This window comes from Rhinolophus sinicus, chromosome X (genome assembly GCF_036562045.2).
Source record: "Rhinolophus sinicus isolate RSC01 chromosome X, ASM3656204v1, whole genome shotgun sequence".
Taxonomy (NCBI): domain Eukaryota; kingdom Metazoa; phylum Chordata; class Mammalia; order Chiroptera; family Rhinolophidae; genus Rhinolophus; species Rhinolophus sinicus.
Window position 1 is genome coordinate 72109206 of NC_133768.1, and position 22908 is coordinate 72132113.

The 22908-nt window shown below is 37.3% G+C and overlaps 1 protein-coding gene across 3 annotated transcripts in view; it reads left to right on the plus strand.

Annotated features, from left to right (window-relative positions):
- The first annotated feature begins 265 nt into the window (after nt 1-265).
- NRK (Nik related kinase) overlaps nt 266-22908 on the plus strand; it is a 165881-nt gene continuing 143238 nt past the window's right edge. Inside the window, exons 1-2 of one of the 3 annotated variants that reach the window (XM_074323648.1) lie at nt 266-727; nt 7787-7852. In XM_074323648.1, the coding sequence (XP_074179749.1) occupies nt 671-727; nt 7787-7852 (123 nt within the window). In that variant the 5' untranslated portion in view covers nt 266-670. The remainder of the gene's footprint in view (nt 728-7786; nt 7853-22908) is intronic. The other 2 variants (XM_019713867.2, XM_019713865.2) reach the window with 2 other exon arrangements.

A 22908-nucleotide genomic window follows, 5' to 3' on the forward strand; every position in this document is an offset into this window, starting at 1 on the left:
AGAGTTGTAGGGCCCAGACTGGGAGAGGTGCGGAGCGGGACCGGTTTTCCCGGGCTGGCAGCTGCCTCGAAAAAGTTTCCTGTGGAACACTCGTCAGCGGGGGCGGGGGCGGCGGGTGCAGCCGTGGACTTGGGAGGGAGTGGGAGGGGGTAGGAGGGCGGGGGAGGCCGCGAGGGGGCGGCTCGCAAACCGTTATAGTCCTTCAGCACCTCCCTCCTCCAGTGACCCCCCCCCAGCCCGCCTCCCTGCGGCGCAGCTGCCCACCTGGCGACGTTACGCTTCACCAATCCCCTTCGAGCTGCTCCTGGGGGCCCCCAGCTCCTTGCACCGCCCCCCTCCCCACCCTGAAAGAGGCGCACCCGCCGGGGCAGACGCTGCTCTCGCCAGCGGAGCACCCCTCTAGCTTCTTGGTCTCTAAGACGGAAGCTCAGGCTCTTCTCTCGCATTAGCCAAACTTGCTTTCCCACCTTGGAAACTCAGGCTTCCCTTCACTCCTAGCTCTTTTCCCACTTTCCCCTTTTCTGTCTCCCACGCCACAAACCCCCGTCCCCCATTCCTTTTCCCCGCCCTCTTCCTTCTCCTCTCCCCCCCTTCAACTTCTTGTCCGCTTCCACCTCAGACACCTAGAGCGTGCCTAACTCATACGCCTGCTCCTGTTCCGCTCGAAGCCATGGCGGGACCTGGGGGTTGGAGGGACAAGGAGGTCACGGATCTGGGCCACTTGCCGGTGAGTAGAAAAGATCCGTCGCCCCCAAAGTGTTCTCTTCTTTGGGCTCTGAGCACCGGGAAAGGGGACAGACTTCCACAAGCTGGGCTAGGCTAGAACTTCAACCGGCCCGCGGGTGCCGTAGGGGACTCCGAGAGCAGGCTTGCGGAAGAGGCGTCCGCTGGGCAGCCAGGCCACGCCAAATTCACGCGAAAGCAAAGGGACAGGGGAGAATAGGTAGCGGTGGTGCGGGCCCTAAACAGTGGGACGTTTTCTAAAAGTAGTCCGTTTTTTTTTTCTAGTGGCGCTCCTGTACCTGCCCTAGAGAGGCCCCAGGAGAGGCCAAAGAGCGCAAGCACGCGTGGTTTCCTTACAGTACTCCTCCCTGTCACCCCACCGCCCCGTCATTTGCTTCTTTTTCCAGCGGAGACGCCCACTCATGGAATGATGATTACTTGTAGGTGACAGTGGGCTAGAAAATTAAAGCATTGGAGTCTCACTTCTCTCACTTTCTAAAACCTTATTCTGCCAGGGCACTGTTACAGATTTAGTATTGCAGGAGCGAAAGAACTCGACGCCACTTGGGGAAGAAGTGAATTCTGCACACCCCAATTAAACAAAACAAAACAAAACAAAACAAAAAGTATTGCTTTCACTAGCTAACCAGATTTAGCCTTTTCTCGTGGTGGTCGTTTGTGGTTTCTCCTTTTACTGAATGTCCAGCTTTCTTCCAGAGTTGTAATTGATTGGTGAGCTATTATCGCCGTTATTATTAGTAGACTTATTATTTTAGCAGCGCCATTTATTTCATTGGCATTTGCCTTCTGGCAGATACTGGATCCCACCCAAATACGTTTTTTAAGTTCTCTTTTTAGATTGGCATTTCACTCGCACCCTCTTGAATGCAAAGGGCCCCTGGACTTTCTGAAAGGGAATAAGCATACATGTGCTAGAACGATCACCAGGCAACTGTAGTTCAGAGCAGTGGCCTGCTTGCTTTGGGAAAAGCTAAATATTAACCTTGAGGTTATAGGACTATTCAAAGTAGCAGTGTCTTAATTTTACACGTATTTGGCATTTAAAGATTGTCTTTTTAATGATGGCAGATGCCTAACCCCTCAAAAATGGGACATTCCCTAAGCTCACCTATATAATTTTACACTAGAATGGTGGAGGAAGAGGTGATGCACGTGGGTAACATTTTAGCAAATTGTTCTCAGTCTTTAAAAAAACATGCTGAATTAAAATATTAGCATTATGGTTATTGATGCAGCTTCATAAATAAAGTCACAGGATGTTTAAAGGTTAAATCTTTTTTCCACCCGGCATGCGCCCAGTGCATACATGATATTTCTGATATATGGAGGACTCAATTGGTGGTTTCCTTTCTAAACAAAACTTTGGTATTTCAGCTACATTTGGTCCCAAGCAAAAGCATTAAACCAACAAATTAAATGTTACCCTCCACCAGCATTCTCTGTGTATGGTGGGGGAAAGAGAAAAAATTAAACTAGGGCAAATGATATGAAACCATACATGGGCAAACTGAAAAAAAAAAGTATTTTCTAAAGTTGGCTAAAGAGAGAAATGGGAAGGACCTCATAGAAATGATAAAGCAGGGAATTCCAAACTCAAGCTAAAAAAAAAAAAAAAAAAAAAAGGTTTTATTACCACACAGAAAAAAAAATTGGGGGGAAATGGCCCAGACTAGCTGACCCGGTCATGGCCCTGGGACATAAGAACTTGGTGAGAGCCAAGTAGATAAGGAGAAAGGCTGTGATCTTTACATTGCAGTTCAGTGGAATATTAGTTTTCTGGAGGTTGGTGGTGGTGTGGAGGGGAGAAAGATGAAGCTGGTTGTTAATGTAAGAGTAGGGATAAGACACAAAACCTCAGGGCACTGATGCTTGACCTCATTTTACAGACTTCATAAAAGTCTGATAAAGCACTCAACTTCTAACAATTTCTAAATTTCTATTGTACAGGAGTAATTTTATCTCACTGTAAAGGTCTTCATCATCTGAACAAATTATACATAATTATCCTCTCTCCCCAAACATAAAAGTCTAAACCCTAAGAAATCTAGCAGAAAAGTAGCATCCCTTTGCCATGTGTTTTATATCATTTTCTAGAGACACAAAAAATTCACTGTTGCTTTGGTCAATGAGGCATATTTTAGTGTTTTGGGATTTCTTTGTATTTGGCTTATTTCTGAATATCTGAAGAAGTAAAATTAAATGAAGAGGTCAAGAGATATCTAAGTTAGCGCTTTAGAATTTTGCATTTTGATGAAAAGTAGAGATGATCAAGCAAAGAAACCTGCATGTGATGGGAACCCTTGTGATAATTATCCTCAATAGGATATATATGAAGGTGACAAAGTTGGCATCTGTCAACACCAAGTATACCAATTTGGCAACAGCCAGATAATGAGGGGTAATTCAGATGTTGGAGTTACACATTGAGAAAGAAAATCTTGCAGAGTATAGAATAATTAAATATGGGTCCATTTTAAAATGGATATATTATGTCCTTTGTCGGGCTGGCCAGCTAAATGACCACAAGACAAGGACCCTTGAGAGAGGTCAGGTTTGCTATGCAAATTAGGATTTAAAGAAAGTCGTGGAGGATTTGTTGGTCTTTTTTGTTATTATACAGATATTATTTTTAAAGCTAAGCCTTACATTGCTGGCTTTTTTTTTTTTTAAGATTTTATTTTTAAACCTAAAATAGTAAACAGTAGTGAAAACTGGGGAAGCTGGAAGTGGTGAGGGAATTATATAACTTTTTTTTTGCATAATACCCTGAAGTTACAGACATAAAATAAGACAGCCAACATAATAACCAGAGAATGACAAGTTAACTACATTTTGTTTGTTAATTAATAGGTGGCTGTAATTTTTCTTGACTGACTATTGAATAAATATTTCCTATATGTGACAAAACATAAAGGAAAATACTGAGATCTGTGGTTTGCACTTTCTTTTGAAAGAATTGCAAAGCCTTATGTCTGTGTGTGTGTGTGTGTGTGTGTGTGTGTGTGTGTGTGTGTGTTCGTGTTCTTTTCCCCTTGCCTGCCTGCAATACCTGGGGTTGTGTCTGTATATGTATACATACATATATTTTCTTAGTATGCCTATGTCACTCAATCCTTGGGACTGAAAGCTATTTCTTCATCTCCAAATCTGGCATCTCTTCACTATGATAGTCCCCTTTGCCTTCTGTGCCCAGTATGGTAATGACATTCCTCACGGCTGTGGCCTTGGTATTTGACACTGCCATGTGTAGTCCTAATCTATATTGGGGTCAGGATTAGACAGGCTTGGAGGACAGTAGTGGCAGAGGTGATCTGAAATAGCATATGATCCAAAAACTATATTTGAATTACATTAAGTTTATATTTAAATACAAATGCCAGCTCTAGCTCTCCCAGGCTTCCACCACTCAGACCAAGCCTGCTTCCCACGCTCAGTCTTTAGAACCTTCCCACTTTACAGAGTCCTTTAGCCCCGTTTTGAAGCAGTTTTACTTTCTAGTCCACAAAGATTGAAACATTCAGCATATCCTCCATTACATAGTGTAGAGCATCACCTCAGCAACACATTGTATTTCAGTCTATGTTCTCAGTCTTATTTTTTTGGGTCCAGTTTCTAGAGCAGTGGGTTTTATGTTAGTGTGCAAGAATACTACACACACATCATCTGGGGATCTTAGAACTCATCTCCAGAAATTCCGATTTCATAAATCCATGATAGGGACAAGGAATCTGTATTTTAATAAATAAGAGTTCCCCGATGGTTCTCATGTAGGGAGAGTCTGTATAGTCCACAATTTGAGAAACAGTGGTCTAGAGGAAGAGATTTTTTTTCTGTTTTCCATTTGAATTGTGAAGCCGTTTCTTCCAACTACCTCTGAAACTCACTCTGGCACTTACGTTGTTATATCCACCATTTTCAGGTTCTCTCTCCATGAAGTCTTTTGATAAAATTGCTATTTTTAATATTCAAAACAAAAGAAAAAAGTCTCTGCTATTCCTTGTAAGTACTGTGTAACCTCGTTCCTTCCTTCAGCTGTCTGACTACTGGAATGTGTTCCCTAATTCTCCTTGTTTACTGCCTTAAGTCTAAAATTTATCACTACCCATATTGACCATTTAACGGTTCCCTTTTGTTCTTTATTTCTGCTGTATTTGGTTCAGCCTCTGCTTCTAAGTCTCTTCCATGACCAGTAAACACTGCCTTCTAGTGGTTCTTTTTCTTCCTGTTACCCCCATCCCCACCCCCTGCCCTTAATCAAATTGTCCATTAAGGTGCTTATTCTTTCCTCCTCTCCTTGAATTCAGAAGACATAAGTAACTCCCCAAAATACTAGGTTTCTGGGGGCAACCAGTCTAGGTCTTTTAAAGTGCAGGTAATAATTTAGATACATAGAAAAATTTAACAAAGTATAAAGTATTTGCCCAACATTTTAAGGTTCAAAAATGTTTTAGTAATCTATTTTGAGCAAAGCTTTTATGAATTAGGGTTTCTTGATTACGAACTTTGTTTGTTTGTTTGTTTGTTTGTTTACTTTTACTAAATGGAACACCAAAGCATACTGAACCACCAAATAATATTCAAATTGATATTGCTATCACAGATATAAAGATCTTTACTCTTCTGGTTTTCCTATCTTGGAGTGGCACTGCAGAGGAAAGAACAAAGTAATTATGGAGCTCCCTCTGATATAGACTTTTAAATTTCACAATGACACCCACCCCCCTGTCAAAAAAAGAGGTTCATTTTTAATGCTTCCTTTCGTGGGAGCCCAGAATAAACTTTCTATGACTGTAATTCAGTGGAAAAATTTGATATAAGAAATTGAGTAATATTACCCTTGTAATTAGTATAGGTCTCTTTTCCCCCAGTTTGTCATTCAGTCTTGAAAGATACTAGTGTGAATATGGGGAATGAGAAATATTGCATAAAACTAATGAGAAATACTCTTAGAATTGGTGCATACTAAGCTGAGCTGCCTTTAAACACAGAAGAAAAAAGGTAAAAGCTTTTTATTTAATGTGAGCATGAAGAGAATTAAGATGTTTTGGTCATGTGTGAGCAGGAAAAAGTTTCTGGACAAATATGAATATAGATAAAATAAGGCCTCCACGAATTCCACAGGCATTTTATTGTCCCTGTCCATTTCCTTGGTGTCTTTTTTGAGTAATTAGATACCTGAGATCAAATATGAGCAAGGTACTTATGTCATTGAGGGGTAGAAAAAGGATTAAAGAAATTTAAGACTATAAAGTTGTTCAGATATTTTAGTAATTCTCTAATATATGGTAACTTTTTCAGCTAAAATTCAGCCTTAACCATAACAAAGAATATTTTACCAATAGGAACCAGCTAAACTATCTGATTCTTTTGACAGATGGCTGGAGGCTGTTTCTCCAGAATTAATAATGTCTAATATAAACCCTCAATGATATTCTTCAAAGAAATATACTAAAGTGATAAACTCTTCAAGCTGAATCTTAGCAACTCCTTTGTTGGCTAACTTTTCCCCATAAATTTTTCAGTGAGTTATAACAACAATGACATGCTTAATATCAAGGCCACTATAACAATACATTTTTACTTCTCTTGAATCCTCAAAATTGTCATTTTAAATAACTTTTGTAATTTCATTGGGAGTATATTCACTGAATTATTTGCTTATAATGATATTGAGCATATTGCAACATTGATTTTGATGATGATTTTCAGAAAGAAGGCTGCTGATTTTTCTAACAACAGTTGTGTCAATCCAGTAGAAACATCTGGATTTTAGAATGCTGGAATATGATTTTTCTCGTAGAATTTTAGAGCTAGGGCTAGGAAATCACCTAACACAGCACCCTCTTTTTATATATGTGAAAAGTAAGTCCCAGAGAGAGTAAATAACTTACCCAGAGTCATATAGTTAATTAATGGCAGAGCTGAGGCTGAAAATCCAGTCTCCAGACTCTGTCTGGTTGAATACTTGTTGACTGAAGTAATCCCAGAGCTGTGTCATTTTCCTATGACAGTTTTGCTAGATTACACAAATGTCACACCAGTTTTAAAGAGTCTATAATTTCATTATATATATATTGCATATGCTCAATAGTTTTTCTGTTTAGCTCACATTTGTCACAGTAATAAAAATGTTTTCAAACAAGGTTAAACAATGTTTGTGTATATAAAGTGTGCTTTCTATAAGGTACATGAATTTCCAAGAATTCGCCAATGGTGCTACCACTTTGTATATAAACTGGCATCTACCGATTCCTCATATAAGTTGCTGCACTAAAAGTGTAAGTAGTGATTAAATTCAGAAATCATGTTTTGTGGTGAACAAGAAAGAAATACCCATATTTTAACATATAAGGAAACAATGTTTTAGGATGAATATGGAAGCCTTAGGAATCTGCCCATAAATATGTCATATTTTGTCTGCTATGATGCAAGGTTAAGACAAAGAAAATATCAGTGAATTTGTGCCATGAAAAGATAGGCAAAGACTAATTTAAAAAACAAACAAAAACAACTTTGTCTAGTTTTTAAAATAACCCTCTTTTAATGCCATGATTTTGCTTTGTTATTTACATTCAGAGATGATATTCTTTCTTAAGAATTTCTTTTATATGCATAAGCTATCTAGATTTTATATCTAATATGTACTCATCATTGCTCTAAGATAAACCTTCTGCCTGTCTGGTTAGCACTCAAAAAATGCATATTAAAAGAGTATTTCAATTGCATGCAATGAACTTATTTCTGTTTTAATATTCTTTCTAATTGTATTATGAACATTCCTTAACTAGACATAATTGTATGCATTTTACAGCTTTGTGATAATTATACAACTCCTTAGTGTCAATATCATTGTTTCTTTTTTATAAATGATTACACTTCATCCAAGGGGATTGTGACATGTCTGTTCCTTGGTAAATGACACTTAAGTTCTTCCCATGGAAATTCTAAAGGAGCAAAACAGATTGGAAATGCCATTCTAGACAGTTGAATGTTTGCCTGTTTTTCAAGAAGATTGACAATTTTTGTTCTGCAATTTTTTCAGGATCCAACTGGAATATTCTCACTGGACAAAACCATTGGCCTTGGTACTTATGGAAGAATCTATTTGGTAAGTAGTGATAGATTATGTATTCTTTCCTCAGTTTCTAATAACAACAGTGATTGCAAGTCAAAAACCTACATCAAAAATCAAATAATGTCAAAACACAACATCAAACTTTGAGAGATGAATCAAATTAAGATAGTTCAGTGACATCTGTAAGAATTATTACAAAAGGAGTGCATTGCGGATTTATAGTGAAACAAGCAACCAAACGTAAGATTTAAAAATTGTTAGAAGAAAATTAATAAAATCACCAATGGAAAAGGGAACTAATTCAAATAAGATGTCCCCAACTAAAATATCACTTGTTATATATTTACATATCCATACCATTCTAATTACTCACTTTCAGCTTTTAAACTGAGTGTTATAAAAGGGAAAATTTCCATAGCATTCTCATTCATACTGTACATGAGAGTGCTCATGTGTGTGACAGAATTTGCCAAAGAATTGAACAAGAAAAACTCTGCATTTATTTAGCGATTATTTATTAAGCACAAAGTATGTGCCAGGCACTGTGATAGTCTCTGAACTGTCAAAGCAATGAACAAAAGAGATGGTCCATGTTCTTCTGTGGCTGGTGGTCTAGAAATGTGTAAGTGATTACATATGAGTATATGGGAAGGGTTGAGGGAGGCACACAAATAACTGTATAATTGTAATTGTAGTATATTCTCACTAAGAAAATTCTTAGTGATGTAAAAAGCATAGAACAGGAGGACATAAGTTAGATTGAAGGGTCAGCTTTGGTCTTCTTGGGGAAGTGCTTGGTTAACTGGTACCAGGAGAACAAATTATGAGATAACCAAGCAAAAGTGTGGTTGTAGAAGATTATGTTCATGCCATCTAGGCAGAAGCAGGGTAGTGTTAAAGGCTGGCTGGGAGATGGTGTTGCTTTAATGGCCCTATCATCTTGATCAGGTGCCCTTCCCCCACTCTGTAATGTGAAGAATAAACATTTTCTCATCTTGTATAAGGTTCTATACAAATGCAGTGTTCCTTTTTCCAAGGTCTGTCCCCTCAAAAACCGGATCACTGTTCCTAGGCTGATCCTTACTGTCCACTGACCACAGGTCCTCTATATGGGAGTGGTGTAGAGGTGCCCTGGTTTAGGTCCAACAGAAGGGCTTCTTTCTAGTTCAGACAAGGATGCCCTGTGTTTGCCAAGCCTAGTGCCTTTAGGGCTGCATCTGTCCAAAAAGGGTTCCTTTATTCATTTATCTACCCAGGTTAGGGTGGGGGAGATCTTTAAAATTTGCCCAAAAGTGCTTATAGCATAGAAGTTGAGTAGTAGAAGAAGCATTGTGGAAGGGTCCTAAAAGGAGAAAGAACCTTGGTCACTTTAGGTAACAGCAAGAATGCAAATGTTCATAACAAAAGATTTTTCAAACAATTTTGACCTTACCTATTAATAGAACCAGCAACCTATAGACAGTGATGTGATACAGATACAAGCATATTGTTTATGTTAACTCAGTTGCATTCCAGACTGAATGATAAGTTAACATGTGTGTGATCTAGGTCAATTTTGCCATGTTATACATAAGTACCCATACCTCATACATAGAAGTTCCTCTTCTTTATGGCACGTTCGTAATCTCCATGGCTCTATCACATTTTAATTCCTGAGGGTTGTGTATTTAAGAGTGTGTGTGTGTGTGTGTGTGTGTGTGTGCACGCGCGCACATGTGTGTGTGTATACTTGTTTTGATTTGAAGGTACAGAGCTCTGTATACCACCAGATTTTAGGATTAAAAACTTCAGTTATATAAGGTAAAAAGCAAAGGTAAGGTTAGATAGCACAAAAATATGGGTTCTCATCATCAGTCATCAGAACTGTGATACCATAAAAACAAGAAAAGTCAAGAGGTTAAAAAGGTGAGTTGTGCATGATAATTCTTTTTTTTAACTAGGTTTTATTGAGATGTACAGCAGATCCTCAAATAATGTTGTTTCATTCAATGTCATTTTGTTATAATGTTGATGGGATGTCATTAAGAACTTAACTCTCATTTATACCTATTAGCTTATGGTAAAATTTGTTTTCATTATACTTCTTTTCGTCAAAAGTCACTAAACCTATCGATATTAAGTGACAACTTACTGCAGTTTATATTTGGTAAAATTTACCCCTTCAAATGTACAATTTTCTGAGTTTACTCAAAAACATTAATTCATGTAATTAACACCTGAATCAAGATTTGCCAGTATACATCTTAAATTACACAGTATATATCTTCAAGTAATATTCTACTACTTCACTGTGTGTGTTTCCCCAGTTTGTGTACTATGGTTATGTTTGTTACGCGTTTTGCTTTTACGTATGATATAATTCCACAGTACTACTTTGTTTCTTATACTCAACATTACTACTTTTTATTTAGTTGATATCTTTTAGAGCAATTAAAAAGACAAAAATATATTTATACGCATTTGAAACACTTCTGGAATCTTCATTTCTTTGGATAAATCCAAGTTTCTATCTGGGTGTGATACTCCTCAACCCTGAAGAACTTCCTTTAACATTTCTATAGCTCAGGGCTTCTAGTAAAGAATTCTCTGCTTTTGTTTGCATGAAAAGTCTACATTTTTCCTGAATTTTTGAAAAATATTTACACTGGATATAGAATTTGGGGTTAACAGTTATTTTTTTTTCTTTTGGAACTTTAAAGATACCACTCTATTGTCTTCCTGTGTTTGCTCCTTTGTATTTTTCTCCTGACAGCCTTTAAAAGTTGTCTCTTTACCTTTATTTTTCAGCAATTTAAATGTGAAATGTCGTGTGTGTGTGTGTGTGTGTGTGTGTGTGTGTGTGTGTGTGTTTGGTGGGGAATTTATTATCATACTTGAGTTTCTCTGAGCTTCTTGGATATGTAATTTGGCATGTCTTATTATTTGAGAGAAATTATTGACCTTTATCTCTTCAAATATCTTCTTCCTTTTTCTCTTTTTTCTCCTTGTGTAAATCTAGTTTCATATGTGTTAGACCATTTGGTATTAACCCACAGATCTTGGATGCTCTGTTTTGTTTTTCATTTCTGTGTGTGTGTGTGTGTTTGTGTGTGTGCACATGCGAGTGCACACACACATGTTTATTTGTTTTCATTCTCTTTTCTGTTTGTGTGTCAGTTTGGGTCAATTTTCTTTTCCTGTCTTCAGTTTCACTGATTCCTTTCTCAGCTCTTTTGATTTTACTGATGAGTTTGTCAAAGGCATTCTTTAGCTCTTTCACTGTTTTTCATTTCCAGCATTTCCACTCATTTTTTATAGTTAACATCTTGGCTGAAATCTCCATTTGTTCATGCATATTTTCCATATGTTTCACTAAAGCCTTTCACATATCAATCATAGTTACGTTAAATTTTCTGTTTCATAATTTGGATCTCCAAGTCATCTATGAGGCTGGTTATATTGATTGTTTTGTCTGAGAGTGGGCTTTTATTTTTCCCTTGCTTGTTGTTTCTCAAAAATTTGGTTTGAATGCCAGACACAGTATGTACAACAGGAGAGGTTGAAGTATATGTCTTAAAATTGGTGCACTTGTTCTACTAGGTCAATAATATGGGAGGTTAAGTCAAACTAATAAGAAGATGAGCTATGCCCATTAGTTGTTGCTATGGTTACCCTCACTTCACCACCACCTTCAAATTTCCTCTGTTACCTTTTGGTTACCATTAGCGTTGTCTGCTGAATGTTTTTTTCTCAATATTCCCTCTCTACCCTCAGTTTTAGACCTTCCCTGTGTATCTGTGTCTCAGATTCTCTCTCCATGCTCTTGTGCCTCACCTAGTGATATACTGCAATTGCTTCGTAATAAGTGATTGAAAGCCTAGTGGTGTGGGGGGCAGGGAGGATTTCCCTGCTTTCCTGTTTCAGCTTCAGTCTTACGCAGATTCTGTGCCTCTGGGTCATGGGAATGGGAATTTATTAGTTATCTTGACCTTCTGCTAGTGGTAGGACACTTCTAAATGGTCTGGTCACAGGACTAATTTCTGCCCCTCCTGAAGAAGTAGAGGACTTCATTTTCTTTTACATTTCCCTCAGCTGCAGTAGGTCTTCATCTATACCCTGGAAGGGAGGAAGCAGGGTTTGCTGCCCTTCCCCTACAGCTTAAGGTGTTTATTCCTTAGAGGGGAAGCAATTGGACATAGTTGCATGCTTTTCCTATGCAATGGCTTCTCCTCTCCACCAGGTCATTACTATAAATCTGTGGAGAAAAAACTACAAGTGTGTATAGATTTCTCTTGTATCTGTGGCTCACAAGGGTACTGTACTCTCATGCTAGCCCATACTTGGCCTTTATCAGTTCATTAAAAATTTAGCTGGATTCTTTATACTAGCTTCTATGGTGACTGTCTTCCTTGTGCAAGCACAGGTGAGCCAGTGCTCATATCCCATCTCTCCTTGGAAGTGCTTGCTGTGAGACTTCTTTCTGGGTTCAGGAAAAATTATGATTTTGTTGATTATTCAGCTTTTTTGTTGTTAGGATAGGGATAGATGATTACAGATGCTTTATTTCATTAGACAGATTTTCCTTTGTCACTCATTGGTGTGACTGCTTTTTTTCTATTTCAAGTTAATTTCCCTCTGTAAAAAGTTTTGGGGTGGTTCTGTATATACATGAATACCTTCTTCATGGAAAACAATCTTGAGTATGTAGTAAATGCTTTTAAAGTATTCATACACTTAACATCAGTAATCTAACATTTGAAAATCTATTATAAACACCAAACATACAGAAAAAGCATAAAATATTCATTTTAGCAGAAAGGTAGTATATTATGGTGAAAAGGGGGCCTTCTTTGGAGCCTGATTCAGTGCTTACTTGGCCATTAGCTATGAACTTGAGCAAGTCACAAAACTCTGAGTATATTTTCCTTATTTATAAAATGGAGCTAATAATACCTACATTGCAATAGTTGATAAAATTTAAAAATAATGTGCATAAAATGCTTGTCACATGGTAGATATATTTTAAAGATAGTTATCGATATCATTATTACTGTTGCTATTATTTATAAAAATAAATTTAGCAAAATCATAGTTAAGATGAAGTAAACTGTCTTATATTCAGTATATCATTGCTCTGAAAAGTAATGCTTATGAAGATATCTAGCAACATAGAATTCTGTTTAAGATGTTAACTATGCCATATTATATGTACACTCTGATTACAGCTATGTGGAAAAATGCACATGAAAAATAGTGAATAGTGAGATACTGAGTATAATTTTTATTCTATATTTTTTCTATATACCGTGTTTCCCCGAAAATAAGACCAGGTCTTATATTATTTTTCGCTCCAAAAGATACGTTAGGGCTTATGTTCAGGGGATGTCATCCTGAAAAATCATTCTAGGGCTTATTTTCTGGTTAGGTCTTGTTTTCGCGGAAACACGGTGTGTGTGTGTGTGTGTGTGTGTGTGTGTGTGTGTGTGTGTGGTCTGACAATTAGGTTCGCGAACTCTTCCTAGAAAAAGTGTTACATAACTCATTGCTGAATATCACTAAGATCACCTTCGAAGTGCTCCCCTTGGGAAGCTATGCACGGATGCCAGCACCTAGTCCAGCCTTCAAAACAATTTTGGAACTTTTTTCTGGAATGGCCATCAGAGCTGTGACCATATTACCCTTGATGTCCTAAATGTCATCCAAATGTCTTCCTTTCAATATTTCCTTTATCTTCAGGTAAAGAAAGAAGTCATTGGGAGCCAGATCAGGTAGGTAGGGAGGGTGTTCCAATACAGTTCTCTGTTTACTGGCTAAAAACTCCCTCACAGACAGTGCCGTGTGAGCTGGTACATTGTCGTGATGCAAGAACCATGAAATGTTGGCGAAAAGTTCAGCTCGTCTAACTTTTTCACGCAACCTTTTCAATACTTCCAAATAGTAAATTTGGTTAACTGCTTGTCCAGTTGGTACAAATTCATAGTGAATAATCCCTCTGATATCAAAACAGGTTAGCAACATTGTTGCAACAAAGTTCATGAACTTCATTGTTAAACCTTGTGTGTGTGTGTGTGTGTGTGTGTGTGTGTGTGTGTATATATATATATATATATATATATATATATATATATATATATATGTACACACACATATATACATATATGACAGTACCAAACACTGCACAACAAAATGGAAGCTTGATACCATTCAAAATTAATGTCAGAATGACTCATAGAGTCCTTTCCTTTTTCATTGCTGCCAACCACATCCCCTACTGGTGTTTGTTTTGGTTAAAGTCTCTCCAATGTCTTCCAGCTTGTTTCCAAGGCCTCGTTCTCTGGCAGGTTTCCAGCTGTCTGCTGAGGTCTGTGCACATTGAAATAAAGGCCGAGTTGCCACATTATAAACCTTTTCCTTTTCCTTCTTTTTCTTCTAACTAGATGCCTATCTTTCTACTCTCTCCTACCTCCTGCCAGTAGAAACCTCACTTAAAATGGTGGCTTTTATTTTTCTCTCTTGTTTTAAAAGAAAGTACCATTCTTCTTCTTTTTCTACTCCTAATAGAGATAAAACATAGCTTCCTCTTCATCTTTAGCTGCTAATGTCTTTAGAGTTGGCATTCGAATTGAAGGAATATTTAGAATTTGCCCATGTGAAACCATCTGAGCAAAAATAAAACAGGTTGTAACTGTTTTGTAATGGTACTACTAAAAATTAATTTCCCAAAGAACAATGCACACCTAGAAACCACAGTTATTTTATGAAATATCAAGAAAGAGACCAACACACTTTAGGGTAGCACAGTGGGTGGTGGCAACCTGAATCTCCCACTAACTGACACTATACATATAACTTGACTTTTCTGGGCCCATTTCCTCAACTATAAAATAAATGTGTTAGATAATCTCCAGGGTTTCTTCTGGCTCTTTGGCAATACGGCTAACACAGTGACCGGAATGCAATAAAAAGTAAGCTGTTGTTGTTCTTACTGTCATCAGCATATTAATAACTATTTTATAGTCCCTTCAGCACATGGCAAAATAGAAACTGATTTTAACTACTAGTTGGAGTAGTCCTCATTACATTAAATTAAATTATTTTCATCATGTTTTTCTATTCTCTCTTCTACTTTGCCATCTGATAGTAAGAACTGATATCACAGTAACTACTGTGATACCCAATGCAAAGGTATAACTGGGTAGCAGATAAATTGGGAATGCAGGATCCTTCATCATATGTTACTGTTAGCTAACACCATTTTATTAAGCAGACTACTAGTGATCTAAGACAATGAACTGAATCTCCAAAATGAATCAGTTTGCCTTGACCTGAATAAAGTATTGACTGTACCCTTAACCTCAGTCACCCATTCCCACATTGCCATTTGCAGGTGGTGAGGACATAAATAGGAGTGGAAAAAGGTTCAAGGCAACCATTTTGAGCAAAGGAAAACTTCACCTGAAATAGGGTAAATCTCCACAATTGGGTCTACAGCTTAATTGTCACGTGTGCATGATGCCTAGTTGGAAATCAATTAATGCTGGTGGAAGGAAAGGACTGCCCAAAATATCTTATTGTTCTAAAACTTAAATGCATATCCAGGGCATAAGTAAGAAACCATTCTTGAAAGATATTAGAGCAGTCATCTGTCCTTTGGTAGTCAGCAGATTAAGTTAGATATATGAAGGTGTGGCATTACAATCATGATCAAAATTCCTGAATTGCTTGTACTCTGGAAGTGCACCATTAAATATGGATTTTTTTCAAAACACTGTCTAATGCTTCACTCTTACATTTGATTTTTTTTACGTAACTGCTTGATACATTGCTTTTACTTGGAAATCTCACCAGGCAGGTGAGAGTTAGGTTTACTAGTTACATTTTCTGCATTTGAAGTTGAGTAGGGAGTGGGAACAGAAAGTCACAAAAGAAATGTCCTCGAAGTTGATGACACACAATGTACGGTATTTTTAATTAAGTTTCAGAAACATGGTGCTGACTTTTGGGTTGCCTAGCCAGTAGGCCTATTGGATAGGGGTTTGAGTATTTTTCCTTTTAGGTTGAAATTATATTGTTTATTTGCCTATAAAATGTCTAGCAATGTGAACGCTTTCTTTTTAGGTAAGAAAGTTTCTTCAAATCCTTGCCATTTTGTAAATGTAGCTCAATTAATTCAGCCAACAAGTATTGCTTGAGAATCCATAAATTGCATAAGACGGTGCATTTCATCATACATCACAAGCCTCAGAAGCAGGAATTCAAGCTTAAGCTGAGTTGAGGCCACCTGCTTATCAGGCTGCTATGACTTCCTAACACAGTACCATAAGTCCATAGCTCTCTCTTGGTTCCACCTTCTTCCCGTGACATCACCCCCTTGTGATAATAGGCTTCAAAAGTAAGGATTGGTCTTTCTTAAGTAACCCTCTAGCTGCTCTACAATAGGAAGCATTAAATTTATCCACTAAATAAAAATATTTCCTTGAATGTTTAAATTTTTCTATAATAAAAAAAATTAAATATCAATCCAATGCCTACTACGTTCCAAGCACTGTGTTAGATACTAGGCGCTAGTTAAGATGATCAGAAAACACTTTTTTTGGGGGGAGGTGGGTTGGTCATTTTTTATTTATTTAGTTTTAGTAGACATAAGGAAGGAGGTTTTCACTGATTGTGGCCTCTACATTTGAGGAGAGAGTGGTGGGTAACAGGAAGGAGAGGGAGAGCTAGGGTGAGACTGGGAAAAAGGAAGGAGGAAAAAGGGTTGCCATTTTTTTCCTGGATGTAGAAGGTCTAATGAAGTGTCTGAGACTCCAGGAACAAGGTTTTCCTCAGTAAGAGAACCGAGATTGAATATTTGCAAAGGGGGCAAACATAGGGTAAAGAAATTGAGACTCAGGGGACCAAATTAGTGGAAAGTGCTGAGTCTTAAAAGCCTTGGAGAAAATGGAATATTTCTATCTTGGCCATGACATCTCTCCAACTGTGTAATATATCCCAGGCTCTGAGTTACAGGCTTGTCTTTTCCTTTTTTTATTACACCAAAATTTACTTCTGCCTCCTAATAAATCTTAAGGAAGGAAGGAAGAAGCAATAGCCGGATAGGAACAAGAGGTGAAAGTAAAAGTCATACGTGAGATTTGTGCTCTCAAGAGGCCACATTTAAACATTTTCACCACAACACTAATCTGTTTAATAAGGTCACAGATATACATGGAAATATATTCAAGTTCAGTGCTTGGGTATATTGGGGTAATGCAAATATCTCGTATCTTCATATACTTAGTCCCGTTGATTTTTATAAAATTGTTCCAGGGGCAGAAAAGACAAATTTAAATGTATAAAGAAGACACATATTGCTAAACAGAAGTGAATACTGATAAACTATAGTATGGTGGCTTTGGTCAATCATATAAAAGCATCCCAATTATATATTTTTAATAAAACATAAGTATAAATCTCTCTGTTTGTAAACAGTGCCTCTGATAAGGGGCTAATATCCAGAATATACAAGGAACTCATGCAACTCAACAACAAAAAAACAAACAACCCAATTGAAAAATGGGCAGACGACCTGAAGAGACATTTCTCCAAAGAGAACATACAAATGGCAAATAGACATATGAAAAAATGTTCAACATCACTAATCATCAGAGACATGCAAATAAAAACCACAATGAGATATCACCTCACCCCAGTCAGAATGGCTATCATCAACAAGACAAATAGTAGCAAGTGTTGGACAGGCTGTGGAGAAAAAGGAGCCCTCATACACTGTTGGTGGGAATGCAGACTGGTGCAGCCGTTATGGAGGGCAGTGTGGAGGTTCCTCAAAAAATTCCGAATAGAATTACCATATGACCGAGCAATCCCTCTCCTGGGTATCTACCCAAAAAATCTGAAAACATTTATACATAAAGATATGTGTGCTCCAATGTTCACTGCATCTTTGTTTATGGTGGCCAAGACATGGAAACAACCAAAATGTCCTTCGATAGAGGAATGGATAAAGAAGTTGTGGTATGTATACACAATGGAATACTATATGGCAGTAAGAAAAGATGATATAGGAACATTTGTGACAACATGGATGGATCTTGAGAGTGTAATGCTGAGCGAAACAAGTCAGACAGAAAAAGCAGAGACCCATGTGATTTCACTGATATGTGGTATATAAACCAAAAACAACAACAAAAAAAGACAAACAAATGAGAAACAGAAACTCATAGACACAGACAATAGTTTAGTGGTTAGCAGAGGGTAAGGGGGGTGGGGGGTGGGCGATGAGGGTAAGGGGGATCAAAAATATGGTGATGGAAGGAGAACTGACCCTGGGTGGTGAACACACAATGGGATTTACAGATGATGTAATACAGAATTGTACACCTGAAATGTATGTAATTTTACTAACAATTGTCACCCCAATAAATTTAAAAAATAAATTTTAAAAAAATCTGTGTGTGGGAATATTACAATTACTAAAAACAGATATGCAAAATTCCATAATTGATGCTTAGCTTATAGACTTAAAGCTGATTTTTAATATATCAATTTTAGGAAAATTTATGAGAACAAGCTTTAAAAAATTTTTTTTAACTTATTTTTCAATTACAGTTTGAGGACAAGCTTTTATAAACCATTTCATAGAGTGGTGGGAGTGGGTGGGAGCAGTGCTAGAAAAACTAATGTACTCTTTGTCTAATATATTGAAAATTAACATTTGTTTTATTTTGCATATATATGCGTATGTATTGAAAAATATGTATAGGTTTGTACATATATACACACATATATGTATATAAATATATACACAAAATACATGTATATGTATATATACTATAAATTATACTACATAGAAACATATGTGTATATATATACGTGTATATATATATGTATGTGTATATATATATATATATATATATATATATATATATATATATATGAATGATTGTGGTCAGACTCTCAGTAAATTCAGTGAAGGTGGTTGATTGTTGAAATATCAGGAGTTCTTGCTTTCCTTGTTCTAGTAGTTGACCACTAAAACCTAGTTAGCTGGGTCCTCACCACATTTTGGAAAATAGCATTTAGGCAGTTCTAACACTTGAAAGAAGAATGAGTCCTAACTTGGTTTTAGAACTTTCTAATTCTACTATATTTGTGTGTCTGTATCTAAGGTAGCTTTGTGGGTGATGCCAAAGTTACATTTAGAAATTAATGTGCCACTGTAGATGTCTGATGGTGTCAAATGAACAGTGGAAGCCATCACACTTTTGTTTCTGGGGCTACACTGAAAGAAGGCTCTTACAAAGAAAGAGGCCTATGAGTAAAATTATGCTAAAATATAAAAGAATTATTGGACTATATAAGCAGTTCTTTAACCTACAGTGTTATTGTTTTCCTTGTTCAGCTACACCCAAGTTATAACACATTTCTCCTCTACCAGAGCATGGAGAGAGAAACAATAAGGTATAAATTGTGTGTCATTTCAATTGGAGAAATAATGACATGAAATGTTTTATGTGTAATTTGTGTTGGAAAAATAAGAAATCTCTTTTCAGGTATGTCATTTATAGGCAGAGTTCCTTTATGACTAGGAAAAGGAGGTTGGATTATTCAGGGTCCCCTGAGGGAAAAGAAGATTGATTATATTCTAAGCACTGCCAGTAACATTTTGTATAAATCATTAACTCTGAAGAGAAACAAAATAAAACAGAAACATGGCCATGATCAAAAAGGACAAATCTAAAAGTCCTCAGAAAAAGGACAGCTTTTCTGGATGCTGAGAAGAAAATTAAAATTAAATAAAATTATCTGGTATACAAATTGGGTGAGAAAATAAAAGAGAGAATAAAATGTTAGCCACTTTAGAGATAGTGAGTTCAAATTCCTAAAAACGGGTAATATTTACTGAGTATTAACATTGTGTCAAGTCCTTAATTTACATTATATCACTTATATCTCATAAGAGTATTAGGAGGTGGGTACCATTATATTATCATCCTCCCATCTCATAAATTAGACAACTTAGGATGGAAGAACTTGAGTTACTGAACAAGTTCACAAAGCTAGTAAGTTGCAAAGTGAGGAGTCAACCAAAATTTGCCTGGCCCATAGGTCTGTGCTCTTTACTGTATTATATTTGGCCCAACATGTGCAAGCTGGAGTCAGAAAGCATTCAACTAGATCAGCCAGTTGAAAGAACTATCTGCCGAAGTACAAAAGTTGACAGGAAACTGGTGAGCTGAGGTCAGTGATGAAGATCGTTCATGATGTGTCCCTTCAGTACATTTCTTCATGATGGGCACTAAGGCACACTGTAGTCTGATTGACGTTTTCTGAGACTTGGTAGAATTTCAGAAGTGGACCGGGACAAGCAGATGAGCTTTACAGGACACTTGAAGCTTATGGCTAAATTCCTACTCAGACTCCTGAAAGCCCTAGGAAGGCAGGGGAGTGCTTGCTGTCACTCATTTACTCTCATCTAGTAAGCAGGGGCCTGTCTCCAGGGCCAGATGTATTTTGCTTCAGTTAGTGCTCCTACTGGGAGCCCCAGGGAAGAGGGAAGCAACAAAGGATCACTGAAAGTTAGTGTCTCTAAAAGATGAAATAGGACTTCAGTGTCTCCTTTGTAGATGATTGGTTTCTGAATGGTGGTGATTTTAAAAATTAACAAATTAAAAAAAGAATTTGTTTATTTTCTAATAGATGCATTTCTAGAAGCATGGATGAAAAAAATAATTTGTGTATTTTCTAATAGATGCATTTCTAGGAGCATTAATTTTGTATATATATAGAATTAACTATAACCCTTGTTGTTTGTTCACTACTTAAGAGCAGAACTTCTCCCAGAGTCTAGGCTGGAATAAATTACATGGAGGGGCTATGTGGCTATAGCTTGGAAGGTTAGAGGTTGGCAGAGGAAATGAGTTAAGCAGGTGGATAGAGGCAGGTTTGGCATTATTAAGATGAGGAGATGAGGAGGTGTATATATCAGGTGTACTGCTTAAGTAAATTTCTCCTTGTACTGTCTCATCACATGGGGTTGCAGGTTTCAACAGAACTTACTGCTTAAGGCTTTCCTGGTGGTTAACCTCTACAAGAATTTTTCAAGCAGCCAAGTTCCTCCCACCTTGTCACAAAATAAAGTGTTGCAATGACCGTAGAAAACTAGCTACAAGGCTTTGAGTAGATGCCTAAGATTTCATTAGTCTTTAAAACTCGTTCACAAGTTTCTTCAGGAATGAAGGCCAGGATGTTTTCATTTTAGCTACACCTCCTGAGCATCTAGTAAAGCACCCTGTACATAGTAGGCACAAGGTCAACAGGGCAAGCAAAAATGTCAATGTAGATGTCTTAGTGTGTTTTCTATTGCCCACACACATTTCCTCCTTTTATTATCAGTGTTGTCATTCTCAAGTAGTAGGTATTATGAAAAAATTAGGTGTGTCCAGAAAATCTATCATTACTTTTGCAAAATTTTAGGACTAGCAGAATGCTTATACATATGGGTGCTTGGCACAATTTTTTGTGGGACTAAAAATATGTGTGCAAAAGTGACCTTCTCCCAAATGACATGTTTTAACAGGGGCTCTCTGCAGATGTACCTTGATGGAAAGGATTGACTAATGACACCCTGTTAAGCAAATGCTGGAGACAGGTTGGCCTTTCAAAATTATACCACCTAAGTAACTTTCTACTCTGACTATAGAAAAAAAGGTGGCACAGTGTACAGATAAATATTTCCATAGGATGGAAATATTAGCCTTATTTTTTTTTATTACTTTCTGCTGAATGAGTCATTTAGGAAGCTTGAAAGGGTATATTTTTTTCTTAGGGTACTGTAGTTTGCTGTAGTGTTGCTGGCACAGCCTAATGTAAGGATGGTTTCAAGAGAGCCTCATACCTTCAGGAAGATGTCTAGAACATGTGCAAATATTTCCTGACTTGGAGGATTGGCAGCCGTTAGAAAGAAAAACACATAAATAAGAGCCTACAAATGCCCCTGCTTCTCTTAGCCTTCCACCCATGCTTGCCAGGTGCCGTAACGTTTTTTTTGTTGTGTTTTGTTTTTAACTACCCTAAGCTTTAGTGGCTTTCAAAAAATAAAATGCCCCCAAATGGTAAAATATTAAACTCTAAAATGTTTAGAAATGTGGATTTCTCAGGTCCTGCACTGTCATATCTATATCTATATATCTATATCTATATTTATATCCATCTCTACATCTCTATATATACTGGGGGTGCCAAAAAATGTACACACATTTTAAGAAAGGAAAAAAAGTCTGTATTAAAATTGTAATACTCAATATATACTGATAACAAAAGATGAATACAAGTCATGTGTATACATTTTTTGGCAACCCCGGGCATATATATATATATATATATATATATATATATATATATATATGCATATAATTTGCCTTGGTTTGTTGGGTACTTTTTAGTCCCATTTCCTGAAAGACTTCCAACAGCTTGGCATGCCATATGTACTCGTATATGCTGAATTTGTGCCTTTTCATACTTGAGCAACATATACTGAGTAAGAAATGGTTATATCTTCCCCTCAACTGCCCTAAAGGCAGAACAGATGTGAATAGAAATGTGCAAACTAGTTTAAGAGAAGTGGAAAACAGAGTGGTGATGTTTGAAGGGTGTAGAGTATGTGTTTACCCCAGCCAGTGTAATGTGAAAATTGGTTTGACTGATTTCTTCACCACCACTGTCTCCCACCTTCAAAAATATACAGACAGAATTTATTGACTAGTTATTTAAAGGAAATTACAAAAATGTTTGTTGGCATCTACACATAGCCATGCTAAAATGGAAACTGGGTATTTTACATCTCATCCAAGATGTTTTTTAGAAGGGACTTCTCAGGTGTATCTTACTGCTTGGACTTTGAGGGAGGGAGATGAGAGAAGCATAACTCACTGTCACCTTACCTCCCTGAGGCCCTTTAGATGGGGTGCTCTGGTGTGAGGCCAGAACTTTCCAGGTAACCTCCCCCCATTCTCTCCACCTCTTTGTATCTGGCAGAGGCATGAGTGATAGATAGGTAAATTGGGTTGGAAGAGGGTTGACAGAAGTCAATTAGAATATGGCCAGTTAAT